We start from the raw sequence: 25,665 nt of genomic DNA, 5'->3' as shown, positions 1-25,665 counted from the left end.
AAAATCCTTTGGCACAAAAATCCAACTCCCCATGGACAATCGACATGCCAAATTAAAAAAATATCTGAGAGGTGACTGATCCGGTTCACGTGGAATGGCCCATATTCAATAATCAGTCAACAAAAATTTAAAGACCCATACTATATCGATGATTCCGATTTGTAATCTCTGCATGATGAACAAGTTCATCGTCACTGGTACATCATCCTTAGAGCCATCAGATTGGAGAGAAGACCATCATCTTTAATGCATGTTACTTCCTTCAATTTACACAGCTGCGCATGCTTGAACTAATCAAATTTAGTAAAATAGTTATAACTTTTGAATGCGATATCCGATTTGGATAAAATTTGAAAGGCAAACGGGGGTCGTTAATACAAAGGAACTCTGTTAATTTCAACTTTTTTGACACATCGGTTTTTAAAATACTGAGAACAGAAAAATTGTCTAAAATTCGTCTGCAATGAAGAAGAAGATTGTGACTGTCGCCAATTTTGAACCCCCATGACTCCGGAACCGCTAGCCCGATTTCGTTCTAGCTTTTCATGGAATTTCGTGCCGTGATAGAGAAAATTTTCGCTCAATAGTTAGTTTTCTATAAGTTTTTGCCGTCGATAAATGAAAAATACAATTAAATACCGATCATTTGCTCGTAAAATTCGGGACTCTGTAACGAAATGTTAATTGCAGTAAATCGGCATCGAATAAAAATATGTGTCTTGAACAATCAATTTAAGCGAAGGGCTGATTGCCGCAAAGAGCTTCTCAATTTATCAAACGAAGAACGTATTGAAGGTGAAACCAATTCAGAGAAAGGAATGTTGTGAATAACTATTGCTGAAACCGAAAAATTGTGCGTCATGGTATTCATATTTACCTTGGATTAGGATCATGTGATGTGCGTTCTATGATATTTTAAATGAGTTATCAAAGATTTGATCTTCAAATTTTGTTCACAATAATCAATGCATCATAGATTACTCATAAAAGTAACTTGATTTTACTACGTCGTCTCGTCCTCCAGATCATAGTTGTAATAGCGGTGCCCTGCGCGGTTCTATCACACAGTTTATAATTTCGTATACGCTGGGAAAACAAAACACCATATCCTCTGCCTCCTGCATACTCTCCGCTCTACGATCCTCATTGTATTTCTTTGTGAGGTTCAAACAACGTGTAAAAAAGCTACGGAATGAAAAAATCAGAGTCAAGGAGCAGACTGAGGAGCAGATCGCCGAGGGTATATCGACGTAAAAGAATAAGCAGATCCTCCAGGGGAGAAATCTGGAGGAAAATACGGGATTTGCAGAAGAGATTCAAGAAAAAATACGGAAAAAAGCGGTTGCATTCTCGAGACCGGTTAGACAGGAATGAACGTTATCCAAAAGATACGTCTTCCTGTGACTGGTATGTTCCAGTTCTACTGAACATTTTTTGGTTTTTAGAAGGTTTCGATAGCTGTCTGCGAGGCACGACGAATCTTGAGCAACCAAAAAATGAAAAAAAAGTTTTTTATCCTGTTTTGGGTATTTAATATACTTATTGTTAAGAGTGGCAGAGAGTCGAATCGTTCGAGTAGGCCGAGAGCTTGTCGCCAACGATACACGGATTTGGTAAAAACATGCAGTTCAACTAGATCGAATAGTTGCAGCTCCACAAATTCGGAGAAGGCTCCGTTTTTCGAAAAGAAATAATCTGGTCGAGAGACAGGTCGATCCAGCGGTGATTCAAATCGATCAGGGAGCCGCATTTCATTAGCGAGCTGTGAACACTGTAACGATATAGGATTTAAAAGTAGCGCTATAGATAGAGTGACACCTGTGTCACGTAATAACTGGCCAAATGTGAACTATAGATTGAGATATGACTCTGGCGGTTTAAGGTAATCCTTAACCGGATAAGGACAAGTAAAGTTACTCTGGGGAAAATAAGCGGCAAGACAGGACGTAATTGTGCTGGTTCTCGATTTTATTAAAATATCACATAACACGAGGCAGTAAATCCAGTGTAATCCATTAAACTGTAGCTGAAAGAAAAGAAACCAATATTAAAATAATCATCAGTGACTGTCAGCTTTAATTAATAAGATAATATTTTACAAAGTGAACAAGGACTTATAAATAATTTTAAAACAAAACTTACCTCATCGCCTGTTCTGAGTACGAGCATCGATACCGCTGGAGCATCCATTTTTAATTATCGACGTACCTGCAAAGGACCAATTTACAAATTCAAGAAATGGAAATAAAAGGACACACTAATCGTAATTGAAACGTAATCACCTCCATCGACGTCCAACTTGATCAGCACCTGCAAATAAGAAATGTGAAAAAGATAAGTGAACAATTGGAACTAAAGCATATAAAGAAAAAGTTAATCTTATCATTTTACTTATGTTCACATCCCCAGAGACCAATTTTTATCACCACCATTTTATTTATACACGTTTTACATTGATTCTTCGTTTTGTATATGTACAGCGTCTTTATACTTACCTGTAGCAATTTATGTTATTTATTACATGTATGAATGCGGTGTAAAGGTTTTTGGATCGACTCAATAGTTGCGCATTTTTGGAAATATATTTATAAAAATAAAATGTCACAACACAGTCTTCGGCCTACCAACAGATGTTCTGTAGAACAAAATAGGTCGACATGTCGGGCTGTAAAGGTCGCTTCTCTGGCACCCACTAGTGCAAATTTCTGTGGTTTTACATCAAGTAATTTCATTACATTCAGAATGGCCTTTTTACCATCATTAGAAGTTGCAGCAGCGATGTAAGCAGCAGCTTGAACAGTTTTTGCGCCCCTGAATCCCGTTTGCGGACACATTTTCCAAATTACGTTGTTTAAATTTTCATTTACGTTCTGAGTCTTTCCTCCTATACATCTTTCCAACAAATGCTCCTTCGTCGAGTCCGCAAAAATTGGTTTTATAGCATCCATGATTGGTTCGGGAAGAGAGTTCGCGTGACAAGCATTGTCAGGGATTCTTGTGGCTGGTAAGTTTTGCCATTTACACCAACTGTTGGGCCCAGGCGGACACAGGTAATGAGAGGGATTTTCATCTGAAGAGCGACGGTGATACCAAATCGCCCAAATTGCGTCTTTCATTTTTTCTACCGAATTTTCGTGAGCTCTAATCGCATTGCCATAAAAACTCGTAATTTGACTTATGCAGGCATCTGTAAGTCTACCTTTTCCAGTCCAGCTTTTTCCATCAGAGAGTTTTGTACCAGTCATTTGTTTTTTTAACCTACGCAGCCTTGTCCCCATACGTTTCTGTACGTGGCCCGTACACTCGAGTTCCTTTACTGCCTTGATGCCGTATGGATTGGCATTGACAATTGACTGATACGTTTTTGCGTCCCCATCTCCAATATAACCGACATAACGTACACAATAATTTTCTTCGGATCTTTGAAAAATACGCACCATCCCGACGGGTTCAATTCTTTCCGCACTACCTTTATAATTCGCATTACAGACGGGCTCATGTGCAACTTTCCACTGTTGATATTCCTCTGTATCAGATGTTTTGGCCCAAGTTTCACAAGCTTCGCAATATGATGACAACACTTCAATATTTATCACCTTTCCACTCTCGGCTCCAACTTCGATGCATACCCCGTAGAGAGAAGAGAAACCCCTCGTCCTCCAGCTACCATCCCAGAAACAACCAAATTTGGTAGCGCAGCATCATCATCTTCATTATTCTTAGTCAGCACTATCTCTTCTTTCACTGCATCACTCATTGATTTCATACCTACCGTCTGACTCACCTCTGAAATTTTGCTTGTTATCAAGTCAAACGTCGATTGTTTAACGGGAGGTGGCATATCCATCACTGTACAAAATGATTGCAAGCCAGCTCGACCCTGACCGATAACTCTCATAGCTAAGGCAGATCTGCGATTTACTTCATAAACATTCTTCCGTGGACCCGCCGTACAGCAGCTGTTTATTGTCCCCAATACACCACACATAGAACAATTGATTCGAAATTTCGATCCAAGGCCTCTGATATCTATTTCACTTATCGCGAGTGTCCCCTCGCACTTGGGTTCGTTGATAATATCCAGAAATTGGCCAAACATCAAATCGATCTCGATACAACGGTAGCCGCTAGCCTGTTTGTCGACGTTATTTTCATCGATTGTTTCAATTTTTATTAATGATGCACTTCTTGGCCTGGGCACTTCTTCATCTTGACTTACATTTGTGAAATGGTTTCCATAAAACTTACGGGTCTTACGTCGAAAACAATACTCTTTGTCTTGTGTACAACTACGTTTTCTATTCATTTCACCGCGCGCAATGTCGAAGTAACAATTGATCTCAATCTGATGAATGACCGACGGCTGGACAAAACAAAGCGCGAAACATCCGCGAGCGTACGCGAACAGTGCGATAGCGCGCTGTTCCAATGTTTCAGCTGCCATAGACGCAATTTTCAAAATATTTTCAATCGAAAGGTCGTGAAATATACCAAAAAAATTACGCTACAAGATTAAAAACTAAAAAAAAAATGTATGTAGTATGTGAGTCCTTAATTTACGAATATAATGACTAAGTTTAATGATTAATACAGTTAATATCCAATGATTTCACAAAAACAATACAAAAAATTATTTATTAATTTTTTCTCTGGCGTTTCAATATTTTACAAATTCTGTGTTCATTAGAGTTGGAAAATTTTCGAACATACAAACAACTAATTTTGTCCGGAATTATACAATGTAGTTGTTGAGTTCCTACAATTGGTTTCGTTTTCAAATATCTGTCATTTAAATAAATTAATGCTGTATTATAACCAATTCCATCACACGGACCCTTGCCATGGGCAGTCGCAGAAAAATGCCATTCAGCAGAAATATCAAAATCGTCTTCAGCATAATATAAATTTACAAAATTTTTTAAGTTTTTGAACTGTTGAGGAGCCCCATCAGGAAATTGATAAATCATTTTTTGTATTGTTTTGGTGAAATCATTGGATATTAACTGTATTAATCATCAAATTAGTCATTATATTCGTAAATTAAGTCTATAAATTGAAAATATTAGATCATAAAATCGTTAAATTATATTTATTTTATGATAGAAATAAAGTTTACGGAAACAAAAAAAGTTCCATTTGCGAAAATTTGACAATTTTTTTTTTAATAAGAAAAAAATATAAAATCAGATCGGCCCACTCCGGGATCAACAGGGATAGTTGTCAAATTAATTGAATTTTCTTTTGAGGAAAAAAAAATAGCGAAATTCGAAAAAATTACGATTTTACTAAAAAAAAAATGATTACATATTTTATATAATTGATTATGTTACATGTTTTTCGTGTATTTTTTCGAAAAGTTCATTCAAAAACAAAGATTTTTAAAGAAAAAAGGTACCCAAAAGTCAATTTCTAAAAAAGTTATGGCTATCTGAAAATAAAAAAGCCATTTTTTTTTTAAATTCATAACTTTTTTGAGGTTGGACAAAAAATTTATAAAAAATTCTCAAAAATGTTTTTTAAAGAGTAGAAAAGGATGGAAAAGTGTCAGCAAAATCTAAAGGGATCGGGTTCAAAAGGGGTCGATTTAGTATGGATTACCCCATATACCTATATACATATATGGTCATGATACTTACCTACAAATTTTATTCTAATTCTTGGTGTGCATGATGCGTGAATGATGTGTGATTCATATATTTCAATAAAAGCAAACAGAGCCGAAATCTCATATCAATATAATAATTCTTCTATATTCGCAAAATATCCTACAAATTCTTATCTAAAAAGCAAAAATAAAAAGAATTTCATTACAGGTGGTTCCATGCTGTGCAAGTTGGATAATAGTCCAGTCATATTAGACCGAATTTGAAGAAAGTATTGCTTCGGCGGAACATGGGTTGGCCGATTTTTTCACAAGCTCATTTCACCCCCTAGAACACACCCCTAAGTTGTCTTTTAAAACTAGGACCGGGTTTGGTGGCAAAAAATTGTTAAATATTTGAAAACCCACTTTGCGCCATACATCTTTTGTGAAATGAGTCTTACGACAAAATGCTTCGGATAAAAGTTGTTCGTCTCGTCGCCCTCTAAAAATTAAGTTCTTCTAACAATTTATGTATTTTCGTTAATTTTGTCGTTAAACGAAAAAAACCGCGAGTTTTTTTTTTCGTCTTTTGCAAGCAACTCTCCGAATTTTCCACTTACGGTTGCAAGATTGAAACCACATCTTGTATGGAGTTTCCCTGAGAGTAGCCGCAAACTCGACTGGGGTAGGTATAATACTTTTGCCGCAATAACCGTTCTCCGAAAATCCGTAGATTCGTTATAACATTAAGCAATACAGGGTCACATGATGCAAAAAAATCGGAGCCATAGTTCTTCATACCCCCTTTCTACATTCTCCCCTTTCCATATTCGTTTTAGCAAAGCGAATTGCTAATATGACTGGCCTATAATAAATATTTTGTCGATGTGTATGACGATAAAGGAAAAATCAGTAAAGAAGTTTTTTATCCTAATTTTGCACTTTCTCGTTCGATATCTCAATGACGATCAACCATGGGTGAAAATTTTATAGGGCGTCAATTGTAGAGCGCAAAAGAAACAACAGAAAAATATGCAATCCCAATTTTCGCATCATGACGAAGAGCCGAGTTATCGCAAAAAAAGAATTAACTACTTTTTCAAGATGGTGGAGGAAGCTCATGGAGAATCTTGATCGATAATTTCAAATTAAGCTTCTCTAAGCCCCTCGTATATCATATCCAAGAATCAGCCTTCACGGTTCTGCTGCATTTGTATATGCTGTTTTTTTATATAATGACCGTATGTACCGAGGTTTATACCGTAATACCTACACCCGGTTAAGTTGATTGGATGCGGTAGCCGTTGCGTTGGACATGCGCCACACAGTGTAGGACTGTATGGTTAATTTACCGGGATGAATTTAGGAAGTAGCATCATTCTTTTACAGAAAGCAAGAATAATTTTCAATCACCAATCGTCCAACTCAACGCTAAAAATAAGAGATCGACGCGTTTTTGCGCTACTTCTACTCGAGTAGATAATTGCATTTGAATTATGACGAGTTTTGCCGACACTTGCGTCAGTAACAGAAAAGCGAGGTAAGCTGCTGATTATATTTGAATAATAAGTCTCGAAGTCTAATTTCCTACGCCTACGTCCCTGCGAATGATTCTGGCTGCATGAGTGCATGAGCGAATCGACTGGTATTGGTGTTTTCACAGTAGCACTGTGGGTAACATATAGCTAACCATAAGTGAGCGACTGCGCACGGCGGCATAGCAGGATACTTTCTTCGTGTCATGGAAAATGAGTGTGCAGTATCTGTCCGTGAGCGACAGACCGATTAGGAATCTAGCCGAAATACGAAGCATCCCGCGTCCCAGCATCTCAATACCGTTACACCGAGCAATCACGTCCAAGTGAATGAACTGTTTTTGTCGCGTGGTTTCGTATCGTCTGAAATTTTATCGGCTTCCCCTCGCCACTTCTAATACGCTACAACTTCAGGACCATAAGTAACGTCGAGGCGGAGACGACGTGAGAATTGGTGAGTCATTTGCACACACATTTATTCATGTTAGAGTAGGTGTTGCCTGCATGCAGTTAGATGCTTCAACTACGCACAGCCGAGTGCTGCGAAGATCTCACTGTTAGATTACTATTTGGTGGACAAATGTGACAATATCGTGACGCTTACTTTAGATCACACGTTTACCCAAAAAGCTAACAGCAATGACAGCTATACTCTCGTTCATATCTCAATGGTATCTAGAGCAACTACAAAGTTTATCTACATGTTTCGCGTAAGCCGACGTCTCGGAGACATTGGAAAATTTTGAACGATAAATTTCAACCCCTATCGGTTGAAATAGCATGTGAAAATAGTGGAAATTAAAGGGGACTTCCACTGACAAACTAGAAAAAATGCCAAACATCGATTTTTGGATTTAAAAATGACTGAAATAGGTTGAATACAAGAACGCTTGCTACAATACGTAGATTATAGTACAGAGAATGTTGGTGTGGAATTTTGAAAAATGCCTGCAATAGATTTCTGTCGCATACTATTCTATTCCAGAAGTTTGAAATTTTTTTTCCAAATATACTGTTTACTATAATCCAAACATAATGGAATGAGTTTTTTTGATATGACTGGTTTTTTTACGATCTGAAAAACCAAAACTAATTCTTGTCATCACTTCAGTAGAGTCCTTCCTTGAATCAATCGAAGTTGTTTTGTCATCATTTCTGTTCACGAAATTATATCACACGTCTAACCACAAAGTGACATTGCATATAAATTGTGTCATCATTTTTTCTCATCCCAGTTGCACTGTACGTCATATTCCACTTCCATTTTCACTTTTATCTTTAAATGGCCGTTCCTCACACACACCTCCTTTCATACCGAAGCTAAAATGCCGGCATGGCTTAAAAAGTTTATTTCGCACCCTTGGAGACGTTAAGTCTTAGAGTATAAAAAAACTATTGATGAAAATAACTTGTCCATTATTTCTTTTTCGTCTAAGTGCACAACAAACAAAATGGCATCGAGTATAATCTCAGGAACGATGAAACTGGGCAGCTCTTCGGCCATCCATGTAGGACCCATCGTTACTAGTGGATCCAACGAGATTATCTCTATTGTAATTCCATTGTCGGCTCAGATGGCAACAATGACACCAGGTCAGGTTGTTGTGAAAGACGCTTACAACGATTGTAGAAAAGACTTTTCACCGACCACTTCGCCTCCAGAGCAGACTTGCGCCGCCAACAATGCTAAAGGATGTCCTTTTCCTAAGTGCAGCCGTTACGGCAGGGCCTTTTCCAGGGCCCACGACCTAAAACGGCACATGGCGAGGCACGAGGCTAAAAAGGAAAGACTCTCGGCTACGATGAATGAAGAAAAGCATCATTGCTTGATATGTGGTGAGCACTTCTTGAGCGAAGCTGTACTCAAGAAACACAGTCAAATTCACGAGAGAACGAACAACCAGCAAGTTTTATTATGCTACATATGCAAAAATAAATATGAAAATGAGAAGAAACTTAAGGCGCACCTGGCTACGCATGATAAGGTAGTTTGAAGTACAATTAGAAATGTCACTCGCATAGATGTGTTTTCGAAGTTTCAGAAACAATTAATCAAATTGCAATGAAGCTGAAAAATAAGACTACATAATGAGACCGGTTAGAAACATCCGTTATCCCGATTATGATCTTTCGAGCATCATTGTCACTTCCCCTGCGGGCTGAAAATATTGTGAAAGAGAAGAGAAAGAACGAAAAGAAAAAAAAAAAACAACCAACCCAGAATATAAAATTTGTAATGGTGGGTTCCGATGTCTTTCCTTCATTTCACGGTTGATGGGAAAGCGGTACACTTGTAGAGATAGTTCCATGTGACTTTGGCAACTAAATACAGGAGGCACATATCGGCCATCAATCTTTTCTTCTCATATACGGCCGATGACGTATACCTTGCAATATTATGCGTATGATTTTGACCCAGGGTGTCCTAATGGCTCGAGCCATTTGAAAATGGGGAATTTCACACCAACTCGGACACCATTTAGCTTGTGCACTTCCGATTTTTTCCATAATTTTTTATCTCTCAGTATCTATTAAGAAATACCTCCATTCCAATTTTCAGCTTATTTTGTCCAGCTATTTGTGAAATATGATTTTTGAAAAAAAAATTGATACTTTTGTTGAATGCCCATAACTTTGGCCAAAATAAACTGATTGAATTCCTTTTTTTTCAATTTTCGGTCTTTAACGCACTTACAGAAAAAAATATCTACAAAATTATCAAGACTGTATTTCCATAAGATTTTCGAGCTGTAAATATTGAAGGTTGATTTTTGAAAAACAGGTAGCGATCGATTTTTTCGAAATTTTCCTAGAAAAAACTGTCACTCACCCAACTTTTGGGTCACAAAAAATTCGCCAAAAAGGCACACACGGTACCAAAGAGTTCGCCAAATATGTTGAATGTTTAACAATAAGTGCTATCCAATTGGTTTTGTTGGAAAAATCGAAATAAGTCATCAATAATGGAAAAAAAAATCCTAATCTATTGTTGTGCCAAGTATGAACGTATATGCTATGGTATATGGAACTTTGCTTTACGAGTAGACCAGAGAAGATTAGGATAAACATACAACAATTTCAATGATTAATCGAAAGAATACGAAATTGGAAGAAAATCAATAAAAATAAATCCGAAGAAGCAAAAAACAATAAAAAAAAAAGGAGAAATAATTTAATTAACTTAAAAAAATGGGAGATCGTGGGATTTGGCGGGCTTTTTTAGTGAAAGAATTCAGAATCCTTGCAAGGGAACATAAAATTAGCCCGCCAAGAACTACGTACTCCAACATTTTTCATTTAATAAAATTTTGTTTTTCAATCTAGTTTAATCTTTTATTTTTCATTGATTTTTGATTTTCTTCCAATTTCGTATTCTTTCAATTGATCATTAAAATTGTTGTATGTTTATCCCAATCTTCTCTCGTCGTCCCATCACCCAACCAGGCTCAAAAGTTGCGTAATGAGTGACCTCTATTTCAAAAATCAACATTGATTATTTATTCATATTTATTTATTTATAGCTCGAGAATCGTATGGAAATACAGCTTTGATAATTTTGTAGACATGCTTTTTTGGAAGTGCGTTGAAAACCGAAAATTGAAAAAAAAAAAAAAAAAATCCAATCGGTTTATTTTTCGCAAAGTTATGGGCAATCAAAAAAGTTTCAATTTTTTTTCAAAGATCATATTCCGAAAATAGCTGAATAAAATAAGCTGAAAATTCGTGTGGAGGTATCTCTTAATGAATACCGAGAGACAAAAAATGATGAAGAAAATTGTAGATGCCCAAGCTAAATGGTGTCTGATTGCGAGTTGGCGTGGAATTCCCCAAATACATATAAGTCAAATCGCGATAAATTTAGTTTCAAACTTCTCTCCGAGTATTCCGATCTTCTAATTTCTCCAGAGGTAGTACGTAGAAGGACAGTCATTAGTGATTATACACATTCGATTTGATTGTTCAATAATCCTTCGAGCAACTAAATCAATTGCGATCATCTTAAGCCGTTCGGAATTAAATAATATTTTACCTGGGCAGTATCATTCCATGCATGTGGAAAATTCCAACTTGACTCGCCCAGACTCCATGTTTCATGAGTTCCCATATTTAGTATTTTCTTTCATACGTCAAGTGAGTTGAAGTATCTAGCCCGAAATAGGTTTTTCATTTTTTTTTCAGATGAATCTGTCGTAGTTATGAATTTATTATGATGTAGTTTTTACTAAAGTTTCGTTCTCTTTTCAACAACCGTGTCTCTACATTGATCATCGTATCGAAAATTATTATGACAAAAAAAGGAAGGTATTATGAAATCCTTATAATAATACTATAGATATATTGAACATAAACAAATAAAATATATTGATACGATAAAAACAAAAAGATATGTTTCTAATTACATTTTTTACAATATGTGTGGCAAATTGATATAGCCCATTCATTCAAATTTGAATTCGAATATCAAGTGAACCGATAAAGTTAACGAAAAATCATAAGAGACCTTTTTTGTAGAACGTTAAATTTCCTACAAGAAACTATAGAGTCTAAAATTTTAAGTATATATGTTAACGACTTACAAAATTGCAAAGAACGAGATGACATTTCCACATGTTATTTACATTCAAAACTTTGACTGTCGAGGGGCACGGGTTAATGTTGAGATTGAGGGTTGAAATCTGGCAGGCATTTTTTTTTATATATTTCGAACCAATTTAGGACTATCGTCAAAAGAAATTCAAACATATCCAAAATAAGGACCACCCTAATGAGTATCATATTTCCGATAGAATTGGTTTCAATTAGCCGCAAGAACACAACCGTTAGTAGTCTACGTGTTCTTAAATAATTCGTCGTTTATTCGCCATCGATACACCCTACAGATGACTTCACATTTGATCTTCGTTTCACAATCCACGTAAAATAGTTTTTATTCATTTTAGAACTTGTTTCCTGTCATTCAATCGCTGTAGTTCTAACAACAAGGGCGAAAAAATAGCTTCTGTTCAACTTCAATACGACTAGAAGGCAAAGTTTGGGTTGTTCGAACTTTGAATTGAGTTTCTTTGGTATCTATGGCAGATTCGCACCTTCGTTTCAGACATGACTTCTTCGAGTAAAGGCACAGTTTCCTGAAAACCTTTTTCAGAGCCTTCTTCCGAAAGCATATGAACCTCACAGATTCGGACTCTGGAGTATATTTTATCGTTTCACCAAGCATCGGACAGTTTCCCGTATGAAATCTCAAGATAAACGTGCAGTCTATAATGTCCACTTTTGGTGAGAGAAGTCGATCTGATGAACGGAGTTGCCCACAGAGTGTGAAGTCAAATATTCGATGGCTCGAGAGGATAACGACTATATTTCAGTAGCGAAAACATTTAGAACTTCCATCTCATCGGAAAAATATGTGCGTGTAATCCGCATGGCGTCGCGCGTCACTTGTGAATAATGATTTGCATACAGTGATTGCAATTTAAATTTTATTCTAATTTCTCCACACGTTTCATTAAATATGATTGGATGATTCTCTCTAGATCATGCCGGCTCATTGCGAATCGGGTATAGTTAAATAAATACATACTAATAACAGTTTGAATATGAAACAAATTCACCATTAGCAATTTGTGGCGTGACGGGATTTTCGTTAGACATCGCCGTGATGTATATGTACGGCCGAGTACGACCCAAGAATCGATTTGGAAATGTCATGAATGAGGAGGATCAAGAGACTCGGCGATAGTCTCGCGCCGAGTACACAAATTCGAAAGAACGGGCGCGGGAGTATCTTTACTGCGACGGGAGCTCAGAAGCGGAGTTGGGTTCGCGTTTCATCAAATAGCTCCCATATTTATACATATAACATTACAGCAAATGTGGACTCACTTTCACTGTATAAATCGGTAACAAGCTTTCGTCTAAGCCTAATTTCAATGAAATCGGTCGTCGGTGAACTGAGATATGATATCTGATCACCGATAGGCTCGTTTCACGATTCGCACCGCCGTGGTCGTCGCCGGACGCTAGCTATAATGTCGTATGAAATCTCCAAGCAAAACCATTTCACGTAAATGCTATAGACGGGAGGTATGGTTACTGTTACCGGTTACGGTTGCCGTTACGGATCGCACCATATTTCTATCGAGTGGCAAAATGGTTATCATTCCCGCTAATACTAATAGGTAGCGTTAGTATATTCGGTCTACGGTACACGTCTCATTTCTTACTGACAATGAGTTTGCCGCTCCGCACGCCGATTTTTTTTCATGACCCTCAAAATAGTGGCGCTCTTTTGCCACGCTGACTGCGTGTCGTCTGTTGGAAAATCCAACATGGTGGAGCAACCATAAAAATGGCGGGTTCGTCATTACTGAATTGTGGGTTGTGCGACGCGTGCCCTTGTAACAGTTTTCTCAGTTTCTCAAATGAATATTCCAAAAAAGCACGTCATGTGCACAAAACATCGCCAAGTACATTTATTTTTCCAAATCGATCGCCACGATAAATAGTCGATTCTCAAGAATAACCGTAAGTTTAATTTTTGGAAGAATTAAGGATCCAAATCAATTATTTGTAGTAAACGAAGTATGTATGTACAAGAAATGCGTAACGCCTAGCTGTACTGAACAAAATGAAAAATTCAAATAAATTTGAAAGTTTTGCATGAAAAAATTTTTTTTGCTAAATTTCAAATAAAATTTGGAAATAGCGGTAATATTTACTCCTATGCATTCCTACGATGAGGAAGTAAAAAAATTCTTTCAAAAAGTCATGAAATCCCCAAAAAACACCTCGGGTGCAAAAAACTTCGCCAAGTACATTAATTTATCCAAATCAATTGCCATCGAAAAGTCATTCCTCAAAAATAACCGTAACATGAAATTCTTCAGAAAAAATAGGATTGAAATCAATTATTATGCCAAGTACATACCTGTATGTTACATTGCATCATGCATAAAAGTACTATAGAGAAGACTAGAATTATCAAATGAATGAATGTAAAATCCGAAAGAAAATGGAAAAAAAATAAATCAATTTAATTCGAAGACAAACTTCAGAAGAAAAAAAGAAATTAGATCAAATTTGAAAAAAAAAAACGAGTAGCGGGGCTTGGCAGGTTATTCAGAAACAAAGAATCCAGAATATTTGTATAGTAATATTATACCAGCCTGCTAAGTCCCACGACCTCCGATTTTTTATTTTATTTCATTTTTTCTCTTGCCGACGCCTACAAAGTTCGATTTTAGACCCGCACACGCCGGAGAAAAGTTCCACTTTTATTTCCTCGCAGTTCGCACGCCACGTGTGCGCACTTGTCAACTATGAGGGAACAAAGTGGAACTTTTGTCCCTTGTTTGCGGTTCTAAAATCGAACTTTTTAGGCGTCAGTTGGAGAAAAAACAGTATGTGCTCCACGGGAGAAAAGTAGGACCTCTATTCCCGCGTATTTACCAATTTATGCACAGGAGTGAATGTCCTACTTTTCTCTTTCGGGGCAGAATATATTTCAATATCTTTCAAAATATCTTTCAATTCAATTTAATTTCCTTTTTGAATTGTTTTTACAATCTCATATTCTTCCAATTGATAATTTGGCTTGTTGTCCGCATTCATTCCACTCTTCTATAGTATACCGGTGGATTATTAAATTGCAGTGGATTCGGCCCATATTCACCAGTCCACTTTTAACTAATAGTACATTATGCAACAAGTGAATAAAGCTACAGTTCATTCCCGCGGACGACTCTACTGCCCGAGCAAAATTCCTGAAGGTGAGTTTAAGTATTCACCCGAAGGGAATTTTCGGGAGAACAGTAAGTCCGAGGGAATGAACTATAGCTTTATTCCTGCGTTGCATATAGGACTTCATTCCCGACTCACAATCAATTGAAAAGACCACTTTTCAACCCGTTAATTTACTTTTTGTCCCGCAAATTGACTTTTCGTCGCAAAATGCGGGAGAAAAGTATACTACGGAATCAGATTCAACTTTAGTCCCGCCTTTCAGGTAAAAAAAGTTGTCTCCACGGTTGAGTCGGAAATAAAAGCGCTTATAGCCATAAATAATATTGTTGAATTCGGTCTCGTCGCATTAGTTTTATATTATTTTAAGTTCACTAGAATTAATTTCGGAAGGTTATTATTATTCCACGAAATTGATTTTGAATGGTAAATATTAATTCCTAGTTAGGGAGAAAGTAAATTTCCAGGCATCTCGATTGCATTAAGTACTCTTTTACCTTCTACAATGGAAGCATGCTATATATTTCCGAATGAGATTTTCGAATTCTATCGGCTAGTGATTTTTATTTCCCGTCATCGCTACGCCACTTGTTGAAAAAGATCGGAGAGGCGTGTAAAGAAATTGCTCCTTCTATTATTCAGTCTTGGTACAGAAATCATTGTGATGGTGGAACCATCACAATTTCGCATGGGGTCATCATGCATTTATGCCAATTGTACTTATACACGTGCTGCTGTACGGCCTGATTTTACTTTAATTGCTTTCAGAAATCGATGTCTACGATGTGTGCTCTTTGTGGATTACGATTCGATGAAAACGGTGAGCTCCAGGTTCACATGAGAGAACACACAAGTAGTATCGTCGAGGGGCAATCAACTTTAGCTGACCTCAGGTCGTTGTCACAATTGGAGTACGTTGATGAAGAATTCTTCACTGGGGACCAGAGCCAGGAAAAGATCAATGAAAACGCAAGTGTAGCGGCGAAAACTACTAAAAACGTGAACAAAAACGCAAATGATACTACATCGGGTAAAATCCGCTGTGACTATTGTTGGAAAACCTTCAAATCAAAATGGACTCTCAACTCGCACGTGGCAGCCCATGAGGGCCGATTTCAGTACAATTGCGATCAGTGCGGAAAAAAGTTCGTCCGTAAAAGCCACTTCGAGGGTCACGTACGCTCGCATGAAGCAACCAGACCCTACGCATGCGACGTATGCGGAAGCACCTTCAAACAGGCGAAGCATCGTCGCGAACATTTTAAAAGGAAGCATCCAGGGACGCAGAATGCGGTACAGAATCTCTTAAACAGCATTAGTGCGTGCGTCTCAGAAGAATCGTCGGTCGATCAGCCGAAGTTTACCCTTCTCGTTCCGGTTGAGTTCAATGCATGAACCTTAAATTTGTCTGCATTTCGTTATCGAAAGCCGAAAGTCAAAGACTGCAAAAGAATTACCGGGTACTTTCGTTGTAGTAATTGTCTAGATACTTATCAGACGAAACACGCCAAACTGACTATTTCTTTGGCAGTATTCTTCGAATTGGCTGAAACCTTAACAGCGTTTCGGGAAACCCCAAGAAGCATGTTAGGGCCAGCCACGCAACGTCAAAAGTTCGAATTTCGAGAATTGGGTAGGATTGTTTGTGAAAATTCATAATTCCAACGCTGTTGCCTGCGTTTATATTTCTTGTTCAGTTGAACGGAATGACAAAAATTTCATTAATTGTTTAACGGACCCGGAAAAAGTAGTCCGCTTAGCGTGTTCGGCGCGAATACGCTAGTCATCTTATTGTGAGTACATCTATTCTGTAATTTCAACCTCTTCGTAGAATATGGCACAAAAATGGCGTCTAGATTTTTATGCCAATGAATTACTAAAATCTAGGCGATTTTTCCAGTCATTGATTTAAAAGAGTTTTATACCGGTCATTCAAGACCGGTTCCGAAACGGCGTATATCTCTATGAGTTTGTCGGCCGTATCCATGACGTTACGTTGCAGTGAAAAACTTTGATATCTCAGTCACGATCTCAGACTGTATGGTTTGCTCCAAAGCTATCGAATTTTCTCATTTGAATAACATAGGATATTAAGCACTTCCAGGCTGATGGTTCTTTTCAATCACATACTTGTTTGAAAAGACTGAAAACTTGGTGGAATTCTTACCTCTTCTTACTTGGTATTGTATAAATATGTTATAGATTAATATTGTTAGCGAAATAATTTTCGAACTACTATCTGTTTTGTTATAGGTACGAATTTAGCTTGGTTTCAGATTCTTAGGAGCAAGAATGTATTCGGAAAAAAATATTAACCCAGAAGTGCTAAAATTCTAGTGTTATTTTAATGAGAAAATCCGATGGCTTTAGGTCAGTCCTCGGTATCGAAACAAAAACCTGGGTGTTTTGCTGGATTTTTTTTTTAAATTTATTCGGAGATATTATAGCCCACACGGGAGCATTAAAATTTGGAAGACCATTTGGAAGACTATGCTAATGTGCCTGAGAATCAGAAAAGAAATTGTATCAATGTTGATATTTCTTCATAATTAATTACTCTATTGGGCGAAGGTATCAGATTTCGCATCATTCACAGTCTGCTCAAATGCAAAATTGAAATCGACGAGCCACGAAACACTGCGATTATTCGGACACTTGAAAGCGTAGGAATATATGTATAAATAATTGTGTTTTTGTATAAGTGATATTGTATACGTATGTTTCCAAGATTCTGTAATGGAAATGGAATTAACTCCAGGCAACGTAGAGCCATCACTAAAACTTAAATCATGTCAGTTTTTGAAGTCGTCTACTGCTTTGTTTTCGAAATATGAAAATATTGTCATCTGCAACACTTGTGCTCTGAAATGTGATTATAATGTTATTCAATAAGCGTTTGCCGTAAATCAGGAACAAATTTCTGAGTTATGTATTTATGAAAGAAGATATTATGTATTTGACAAATGTCCGAGTAAACGGTCAATCTTTTATCAAATGTTGTGAACGTGACGAATAAAACAATAGGTGTTTTACACTATGAATTTCGAATATTCAACTTGAACACAAATACAATAATAAACTGCCGCTTTGTCATAATTCTAATTAGCTGACGAATATCACCCGGTAAAATTACTCAAATAGAATTATTTCTAAATGATTATCCGTAGATTTGACGGGGTCAAAGTTTTTCCAAAGATCTATCACTTCCCACGGTTTCTGAATGGACTTTTCATTTGTTTTAAAAATAACTTCAAATGGAATCCTATTTGCAAAAAGGATATATCCAGAGAATTAAACGTCCCAATCAAATATTTCGCAAACCAAAGTTTCCAACCGAAGTAATATGATATTGAAAGTGATGAATAATGGCCGAATTATTTTTTCTACGAAATACTGAAACTTCTTTCATGTGACCACAGTATTTATTCATTTTTATTTTTTTTCCATGAAAATCGATCTTCTGATGAAAGTTGTTTTATAGGGTAAACAATTCGTTGGTAAAACCAGGTAAAACGTGGATAAAACATAACTATATAAGATTTTTGACATGATATATTATGTATGCACCCCTCAACCTCTCGCAGCGCGATGTCCTTCAGTGAGGACGTTATACGTTTTTATTTCTCAAGCCCCCTTTCCATTTTATTGTTTTGTAGGGAAAACCTGTTGCTCAATGCTTGGGGGGCTGATTACGAGTCTGATACAAAAATTTGATAAAAGCAGAAATCCAAAATGGCCGTTTAAAGATGGAGGTTTGATAAAAATCAAATACGAAAAATTGACCATTTCTTCGTATATTAGTAGCTTCTAAAGTCTCTGATTTGATCAAATGTATTATCAAAATTTATCGTAAACAAAATCGAAGGTCATGAATGAAACGATAGCTTTGCATCTGCCAAATTGTTCCCCTGCGTACTTAGCGGTTGTTCTTTTGAAATTTTGGAGTACAATTGAAAAAATTTCAATTGTAGCCCTTGTCGAACTTTGACATCAGGATCGGAATCAGCGACTTCGAGAACCCATGGTTAACAAGTTTTGCTCCAAAAATAATATAGTAAAAAATATACGTCTCAGAATTAATTTCGACATTGTTGGATTTTTTTGTTTAATTTGTGCACATTTTTTGCATGTGTCCGCTCACAATTTGTCAGTTAAAATTTTCATCTGCACAGAAGCCCGTTACTGAGGAACAATCCGAAACAAAATTTGAGGGGGCCAAATTCATGGTAACGCTCTAGTTCACGAATTGTCGATTTTTTCCTCTTGACATCGTCCGCGCATTATTGGCACAATATATCTAGGCGGTAATTTTCACTCGCATGAGTACGCACACGATATTTTAAATTGATTGATTTTGACTTAGAATGACCAACTCATAAAGGAAAGTAGGGATCATTGTATGTGCGCTGCTGAAAATTTCCATTGATGCCGACCTTTTTCTCATCGCGTTGTTCTGTCCATCTCTGCCACTTATGATCTCGCCAAGCGCACGTTTCACAGGGTTACGTTAGGTTAGGTAATTGTGTTGTGCGTCCGTGGGCCACGAGTTGGTCCAGTGTCAGCTGATTTGCAGCCTCGCAGAAATGAATCGATTACTAATTCAAAGCAATTTCGTTCGTTTGTAGCTGACCCCCTACGCCACACTTCAATGAATTTTCCCAAGCAGTTTCAGAGTGATGTGTTTTACCAAGGGGCAAGGAGTGAGGGTAATCATAGAGCTTATGTGGTAATATGCAATTTCGTTCACACGGACGCCACACAACCATAGAAAAATGAGCGATGGTCGGGGGTCGCTAACAAGGAAACCTTGCCAAGTGCCACCCACCGATTTTGACGAAACTTCGCAGGATGAAAGAATAGCAAAAAAAAAACGGATGCGTGTTTCGGCTTATCCGTAGACACTCAACCGTTTTCGAGAAAATTACGGTTAAAACACGAAAAAATCGAACACGAACACGTTGCTTCATGAGTCTGGCCGCGCGCCACCTGTGTAAGCAGATCAGTGGCGCAGCGGCTAGCGTGACAGCTTCTAGAATTGATGCTCCGGGTTCGAGTCCGGTCAGAAATGTTTTTTTTTTTTATTCAAATTCTTCGTCAAAGTATGCTGCGCGAACGTTCCTCATTTTATTGGGAAATACAAGGACCCTTTATTGAAATTATAATTCATCATTTCGAATAAACTGTCCGTTATTCCGAATTATGCTACGGGGTAGGTTTTCAGGTAGGCTCGCTAGCCGTAGCCAACCGGATATTCAATGAATAATAGTTTAATTAAAAAAAAATAACATTAAGCAACACTATGTATTTTATTAAATTCACGAAACACGAGGCATCTGTGTAGAGATTCACAAGCATACTGAAAACATCTGACAAAAACCGTTAGGTTGGGATTATAATAGAGCCATCTCAGGTATAAACCCTAAATTATTTAAGTGGTAGTAGCTATAAAAGAAAATACTATAAGCTGGAATGAGTAGAATAGTAATACATAGGAGAAAGAAAAAAGAAAACTATATGCAGTGTATGCATACATCTGACCGGGTAGTAGTAAAGATTATGTTATCTACTGAGGAGTGTACTCAATAAAAACGTCTGCCGTTATTAATATAAGTTTTTAAGACTACAATGAATAATATATCTCAATGGCAGATCTGGTCAAATACTTTCAAAATTTTATATTTTTGAGCATCTTCAAAACTGTCTGCCATAATGTTAACCGCACGCTAATGGTCTGCCATTATTATTTTTCGATAATAATAATAATATATTTTAAGATTTCAAAACGGCAGACGTGGTCAAATACATTTAAAATCCGCGAAAAATCAATACCTGTCTCACCTGCGCAGTACCTGGGTCCACCGCTTTGGGCTTAGTGGGTCCCCACCTCATGTATGGTAGGTATAGGGGCCTCAATGTACAAAAACCCAGGTCTGGTCAAATACATGCAGGTAGCCGCCCACTGGCTCTTAGACTATCACGGACCGTCCGCTCCACTACCTGGTGCGTTGCAGTCGGTCACTTACACGCATACGGGTCCCGCGTGAATTATATTGCACGCACACAATCGATTCTCACTGGCGCGCGGTGCACAGTGCGACCAAATCCCCAAATCGTGGCCAAAACCTCAAAACTACGTTAAATTCGACTAAAATCTCTACGCGGGGGTTTTCGAGGTCGCTGATTACGGATTTGAAGTCAAAAATTATCCTACCAAAATGGCGGATCTAACATGGCGATGAGAGACATTAAAATTTTTCCTAATTTTGATAAAACAGTATGTAAAGGATTTGAAGCAAATATTTACAACACTAACCCACTTAGAACATGATTTTTATATTATATAATAATAATAATAATGATGATGATGATGATGATGATGATGATGATAACAAGGATCCTTCAATTAAAGAAATTTATTCTTACCTATGATCTTAATACGATCAAATTTACTTGTCATGTAATTGAAAGAATAATGGATCCAAAATATTGATAAATGGAATGAAAAATATTTGTATTGATCCTACAGCTAATAATCATCGGAATCATCGTTTTCGGAATCTTCAGATTCAGAACCGACATCCGAATCGACTTCCATGTTGTTACCAGAGGTCATTGAAATTTGAGGCGGGAGTAATAGCTCTATTGCTTCCTTCGACAAACTCTTTAGTTTTTTTGTTAGAAGTTTTCTGATACTCGGAATGTATGGATCAGAAGTTACCAGAAGCCGATGAAAAACATCCTCTATTGTCTTTACTCGTGAACACTTTTTAGAAAAGCTTTCACGATACCGTTTTATATCTTCGTTTCGTGTGTTACGTCCGATCGGTTTAGTTTTGTTTGGGATGGATCTTACGTGAACAGGAGAGTGTGTGTCTCGATTTTTTGGGTCCAAGTGCTAGCACTTTTCACCTGGGACTCGAGACCAGTGCAAAGTTGGAAATAGCGGTGGTTAATAATAACACGGGAAATTTGAGGATGATGTTTTACTCGAAGAGGGATTTGGTTTTATATGGTTGTCTCCTCGGATTTGATTTATTGATTTGCTTATAATCGGGAAAATTAGGTTTAAACTCTACTGGAATTTTATATAAAAATCGAATTTACTCGTAAGAATCACTTGGTTCTTGAGATAACTACAGCCGGGTTAAGCGAGTTTCTCAATAGCCGCCTGATTCATAAGGAAAATCTAGAGGAAAACGAACATCAGCCGGTTGAAGCGAGTTCGTTTTGACACAGACTTTTCCTTTTGAATAAATTTGAAATTGATAAAATTGAAGAATTAATTATTGGAAACAAGGGTGAATTTTGAATGAATACGTGGTTATATTTCCAGAATAAAATATAAAATACAAAATTTATAACATAAAAATACTAACTAACAGTTGATCAAAAAAAAAACTCAAGTTAGAATCGGGAGTGGAATGAATTGGGGAAGTAAGAATTTTGGAAAGAGTGGAGAATGTATGAGAATAACACCTTGCTCGAATTGATTTGGAATTGGAGAAGATGGTGCGAACTGCACTGGTGGACTTCCGATTCAACTTTTTAGAAAACTGGACTGAAGTTAAGTTTTTGGTGGATGAGTTAAGTGAGTGAGTTTTGTCTGATACTTTTTGGTCTGTGACTGAGTCTTGTGTTGTTTCTTGTGACTGCAACTGTATTACTGAGACTGGAACTGAGACTGGAACTGTGTGACTATGAACTGAGACTGGAACTAGAACTGTATATCTGTCTGGAACTGTGATTTTTGTTGCGAGTCTTGTAACTGTTTGTCCGGAACTGTGTAACTATGAACTGTGAACTGAGATTTTTTAGTTGAGTTCCAGTTTTTATACCAAGATTTTGAGGGCGGTGTTTTGTAAATCTCTACAATTGGTTAGAATTTTCTTTTGGGGGTTCTTCCAATCGTATGTGTTTATCTGTTTTGTTCAAAATGTGTAAAATATCCCATTGGTTGAGTTTTTCTCCCACTTGGGCCTGGTTATGCTGGGGTAGTTTTCTGGGGTACAAACACTTGAGTTTTATTACTATCTTCGAGAAATTGTTCGGTTTTTTAAAGTTTACTATTATTTAATGAACAAACTGGATTTTTACCAACTCCGGAATGGAAAATTCTTAGTGAATTTGAATCATTGATTTCTGTTTTTGAACGAAGGTTCTATCATGTTTTTTAAGGATTTTGTATTATAAGATTGAAATTTGACTGAATTCTTTCAATTTAACAAATGTAACGAGTGTGTGATAATGTTTTATTAACGCGGAGACGGTTTAAAATTGTTCATTAGTAAATGTTGAAAATTGGTTCTTAATAATTGAAGCAATATATGAAGCTAATGGAATATTTCGAGCTCGGAGTGGTTTACAATATGAAGAAAAGGGTCTTGGCTTGAAAATGTGCGCGCGGACCAGGGATTTGTTTAGACTATTCTAGGGTTTTACGACCGACTCTCCAGATTCCACATCTGCAAGATCTCAGGTTCAAATGGTCATCTCTGGGACCTTTGTTTAGTTAAAACCTAGGGGATATTAAAAATTTTGAATTTAGGAGTCCCGTGGGACGTAACACGTGCTTCTTGTGCTTCTTCGGACAATTGACCGATTGGTAGCAAGGCATGATCTATTATCTGTGGACTATGAATCAATAGCTTATGCACCGAAGTGGGCATATAATACCATGGATATAGTTCAACGAATTTTCTCATAGTTTCTAGCGTATAATTGTGAAACTTCTCATCATTGATTTCACGTCCACTCGAAACAACTTGTAAATTAACGTGAAAACGTTCAATCAAATTCACGTCCACTGATGTTATGAGAGCAGATGTCTTCGAATTTTCAAAAAAGCGTCGAGCTGTATTTCCATCGTTTGTGCTTCCGTATTCAGGCTTCGGACGATCAACAGTAAGTCCCAATTTTGAGCATACTTTGCCATCGATCATCGTGAAAGCCAGTTTGTACATAACCGATATTTCTTTCCCATGCATTATATTTTCAAAGGAATGAGTGACTTTTCTGTTCTTCAATATGTTGTACTTCATTGACCGTAGATTCTGTGCTATCATGCAAAAGCTGTGGTCTCAATGGTCTACAAAATCGGGAAGACGATGGTCTGGGGTTCTTCCAAATAACGATTTCTGTCTTTGATTCTGGATCCGTATAAATGAGTTGTAAAGGCACTACAGAAGTAAAAAACACATTTGCATCTGATGTGCTGTCATTCTCAAATGTTTGTTTATATTCACTCTGTCCAGAACTTCCATCTCAACCCCATTTGAAAATAAATTGCATGTGAATATTCGCTTGAGCCAAGCTGCGAATAACATCCTCTTCGAACAATAAAATACGGTCTGTTGTGTAATCCAATCAAGCTTGTAGCTGAACTTCAGCAGTATTTTCTGTGATGGTGATAGCAGTATTAGGCGGATAGCAACGTTTTTCAGCTTCTGCCAATATCTTGTAAGAAGGATACAGTTTACAGTCATTCCCCTTACTCAACGTTCTCAATCCTAGATATTGACTTTTTGAATATTTATTTTCCACGTAAAATGAAAGTGCGGCTTCGCCAGACAATGTTTTTTCAGGTTTCGATTCAAAAGCCTTTCGATACTTATAAGCTCTTGCTGGACTTGTCATTGTTGTCTCATAAACAATCTAAGAAGCATTCAATTAACCTGCAGATCGCAGGCCTTTGGCGTCGAAGTTTCACGAACTTCTTGGGTCCTTCTGCGCTTACATAGATCTCGCGCTTAACTTGATGACAATTTAAATCGGTAATAGATGCCGGAAAGAATGCGGGTGAATTGAGCCATTCCTTGTTTCGATTGAAAAAGGGATCCTCTGTTCTATTAGCCTTTTGCCACTTTGTTCGCATTTTAGCGAACAATGATGAAAGAGGTGCCTTCATGTCCTCCCGTACCTGCAACGGTCGTCTACTTTTCTCAGAAAGTTGGCCTTCTAGGTAAGGAATTATTTCAGCTAATCTAGCCTTGAAACGGTCTTTCACGATTACGAATATCTCCTTCCGAGTAAATTTCACGACTTCATCATGAGAGCCTGTATAAGAAATATTATTTCAACATAAAAAACATATTTTATTCATAAAAACCTAGAATATATATATATATATGATATATAGTTGTATCTTACGTGCAAACATTATTTATAATGAAAAAAAAAAAAAATAGCTGTAAAAGAATGATCAAATAACGTGAGCGTCTTGCACGAGAAACAGAATTCTGAATGCCGCGCGCCGGCCGCCACCATATTGTGATACGCTATTTCGGATGCACGAGCTCGGACAAAAATCGTTATACAAGAGAATAGGCAGATTTAGGCAGCTGATTCTTGTCGATATCATAAGATAATTGATCAATCTATAATCTGGATATCGAATTTTGGCGGCATATGCTACTTTTGTTCTAGTTGAAAATGCAAGTTCAGAAATTCTGCTATTTTTGTACAAGCATCGAACAAGGCATAATTTAAACAGGATAATCATAATATTTGGGGGTTTATTATTGCATGAATGTTTTCTACATACTTGTAGCAATCGTTTCCATTTTGTAGAATTGAAATTAATCACTTAACTATAAAGTTCTTCACTTTTGAATACAGCGTAAATCTACTGACAATCACGAGCGATGCGTGCGCTCTGAATAAAGGTTAACTTTGAAATGAAATAACTCGACAAGTATTGGAGGTAGGGACTCGTCCTTTGAGGAATAAATGCGCCAATCCTTTCTCTACCCAACCTTCCTGTTAAAATTCTGAGAATCGAAAATTTATTTTTCGGGGTTTTGGCCACGA

The 25,665-nt window shown here is 37.1% G+C and overlaps 2 protein-coding genes and 1 long non-coding RNA gene across 5 annotated transcripts in view; 1 reads left to right on the top strand and 2 right to left on the bottom strand.

Annotated features, from left to right (window-relative positions):
* LOC125501686 overlaps positions 1 to 21,796 on the bottom strand; it is a 45,175-nt gene extending 23,379 nt beyond the window's left edge. Inside the window, exon 1 of one of the 2 annotated variants that reach the window (XR_007279296.1) lies at positions 20,689 to 21,796. This is a non-coding gene — a long non-coding RNA (uncharacterized LOC125501686). The remainder of the gene's footprint in view (positions 1 to 20,688) is intronic. The other variant, XR_007279295.1, reaches the window with a different exon arrangement.
* Positions 69 to 3,441, bottom strand: LOC125501683. 2 transcript variants are annotated; one of them, XM_048658071.1, is made up of 4 exons: positions 2,756 to 3,441; positions 2,283 to 2,310; positions 2,143 to 2,208; positions 69 to 2,026 (listed from the first exon to the last, which is right to left on the bottom strand). In XM_048658071.1, the coding sequence occupies exons 1-3, from the start codon at positions 3,438 to 3,440 to the stop codon at positions 2,193 to 2,195; spliced, it is 729 nt and encodes a 242-aa protein (XP_048514028.1). In that variant the 5' UTR covers position 3,441; the 3' UTR covers positions 69 to 2,026; positions 2,143 to 2,192. The 2 variants fall into 2 exon arrangements, with proteins under 2 accessions (XP_048514028.1, XP_048514027.1); XM_048658070.1 differs by having other exon boundaries at positions 73 to 2,026; positions 2,143 to 3,441.
* LOC105693975 (zinc finger protein 510-like) lies at positions 7,231 to 17,900 on the top strand. The gene is made up of 3 exons (XM_012414256.3): positions 7,231 to 7,573; positions 8,556 to 9,104; positions 15,628 to 17,900. Exons 2-3 carry the CDS (start codon positions 8,571 to 8,573, stop codon positions 16,252 to 16,254), a joined length of 1,161 nt encoding a protein of 386 aa, XP_012269679.2. The 5' UTR covers positions 7,231 to 7,573; positions 8,556 to 8,570; the 3' UTR covers positions 16,255 to 17,900.
* Positions 21,797 to 25,665: the final 3,869 nt, after the last annotated feature.

The sequence above is a fragment of the Athalia rosae genome, chromosome 7 (assembly GCF_917208135.1).
Source record: "Athalia rosae chromosome 7, iyAthRosa1.1, whole genome shotgun sequence".
NCBI classification, from domain to species: Eukaryota; Metazoa; Arthropoda; class Insecta; order Hymenoptera; family Athaliidae; genus Athalia; species Athalia rosae.
This window is presented reverse-complemented; position numbering and strand designations above follow the sequence as displayed.

What these genes read in the sequence shown, in the direction of transcription:
- LOC105693975 (XM_012414256.3), top strand. Translation starts at nt 8,571, where the DNA reads ATGGCATCGAGTATAATCTCAGGAACGATGAAACTGGGCAGCTCTTCG. An exon ending in ACCTGGCTACGCATGATAAG is followed by an intron (nt 9,105 to 15,627) that starts GTAGTTTGAAGT and finishes AATTGCTTTCAG; the next exon opens with AAATCGATGTCTACGATGTG.
- LOC125501683 (XM_048658070.1), bottom strand. Translation starts at nt 3,440, where the DNA reads ATGGTGCGTATTTTTCAAAGATCCGAAGAAAATTATTGTGTACGTTAT.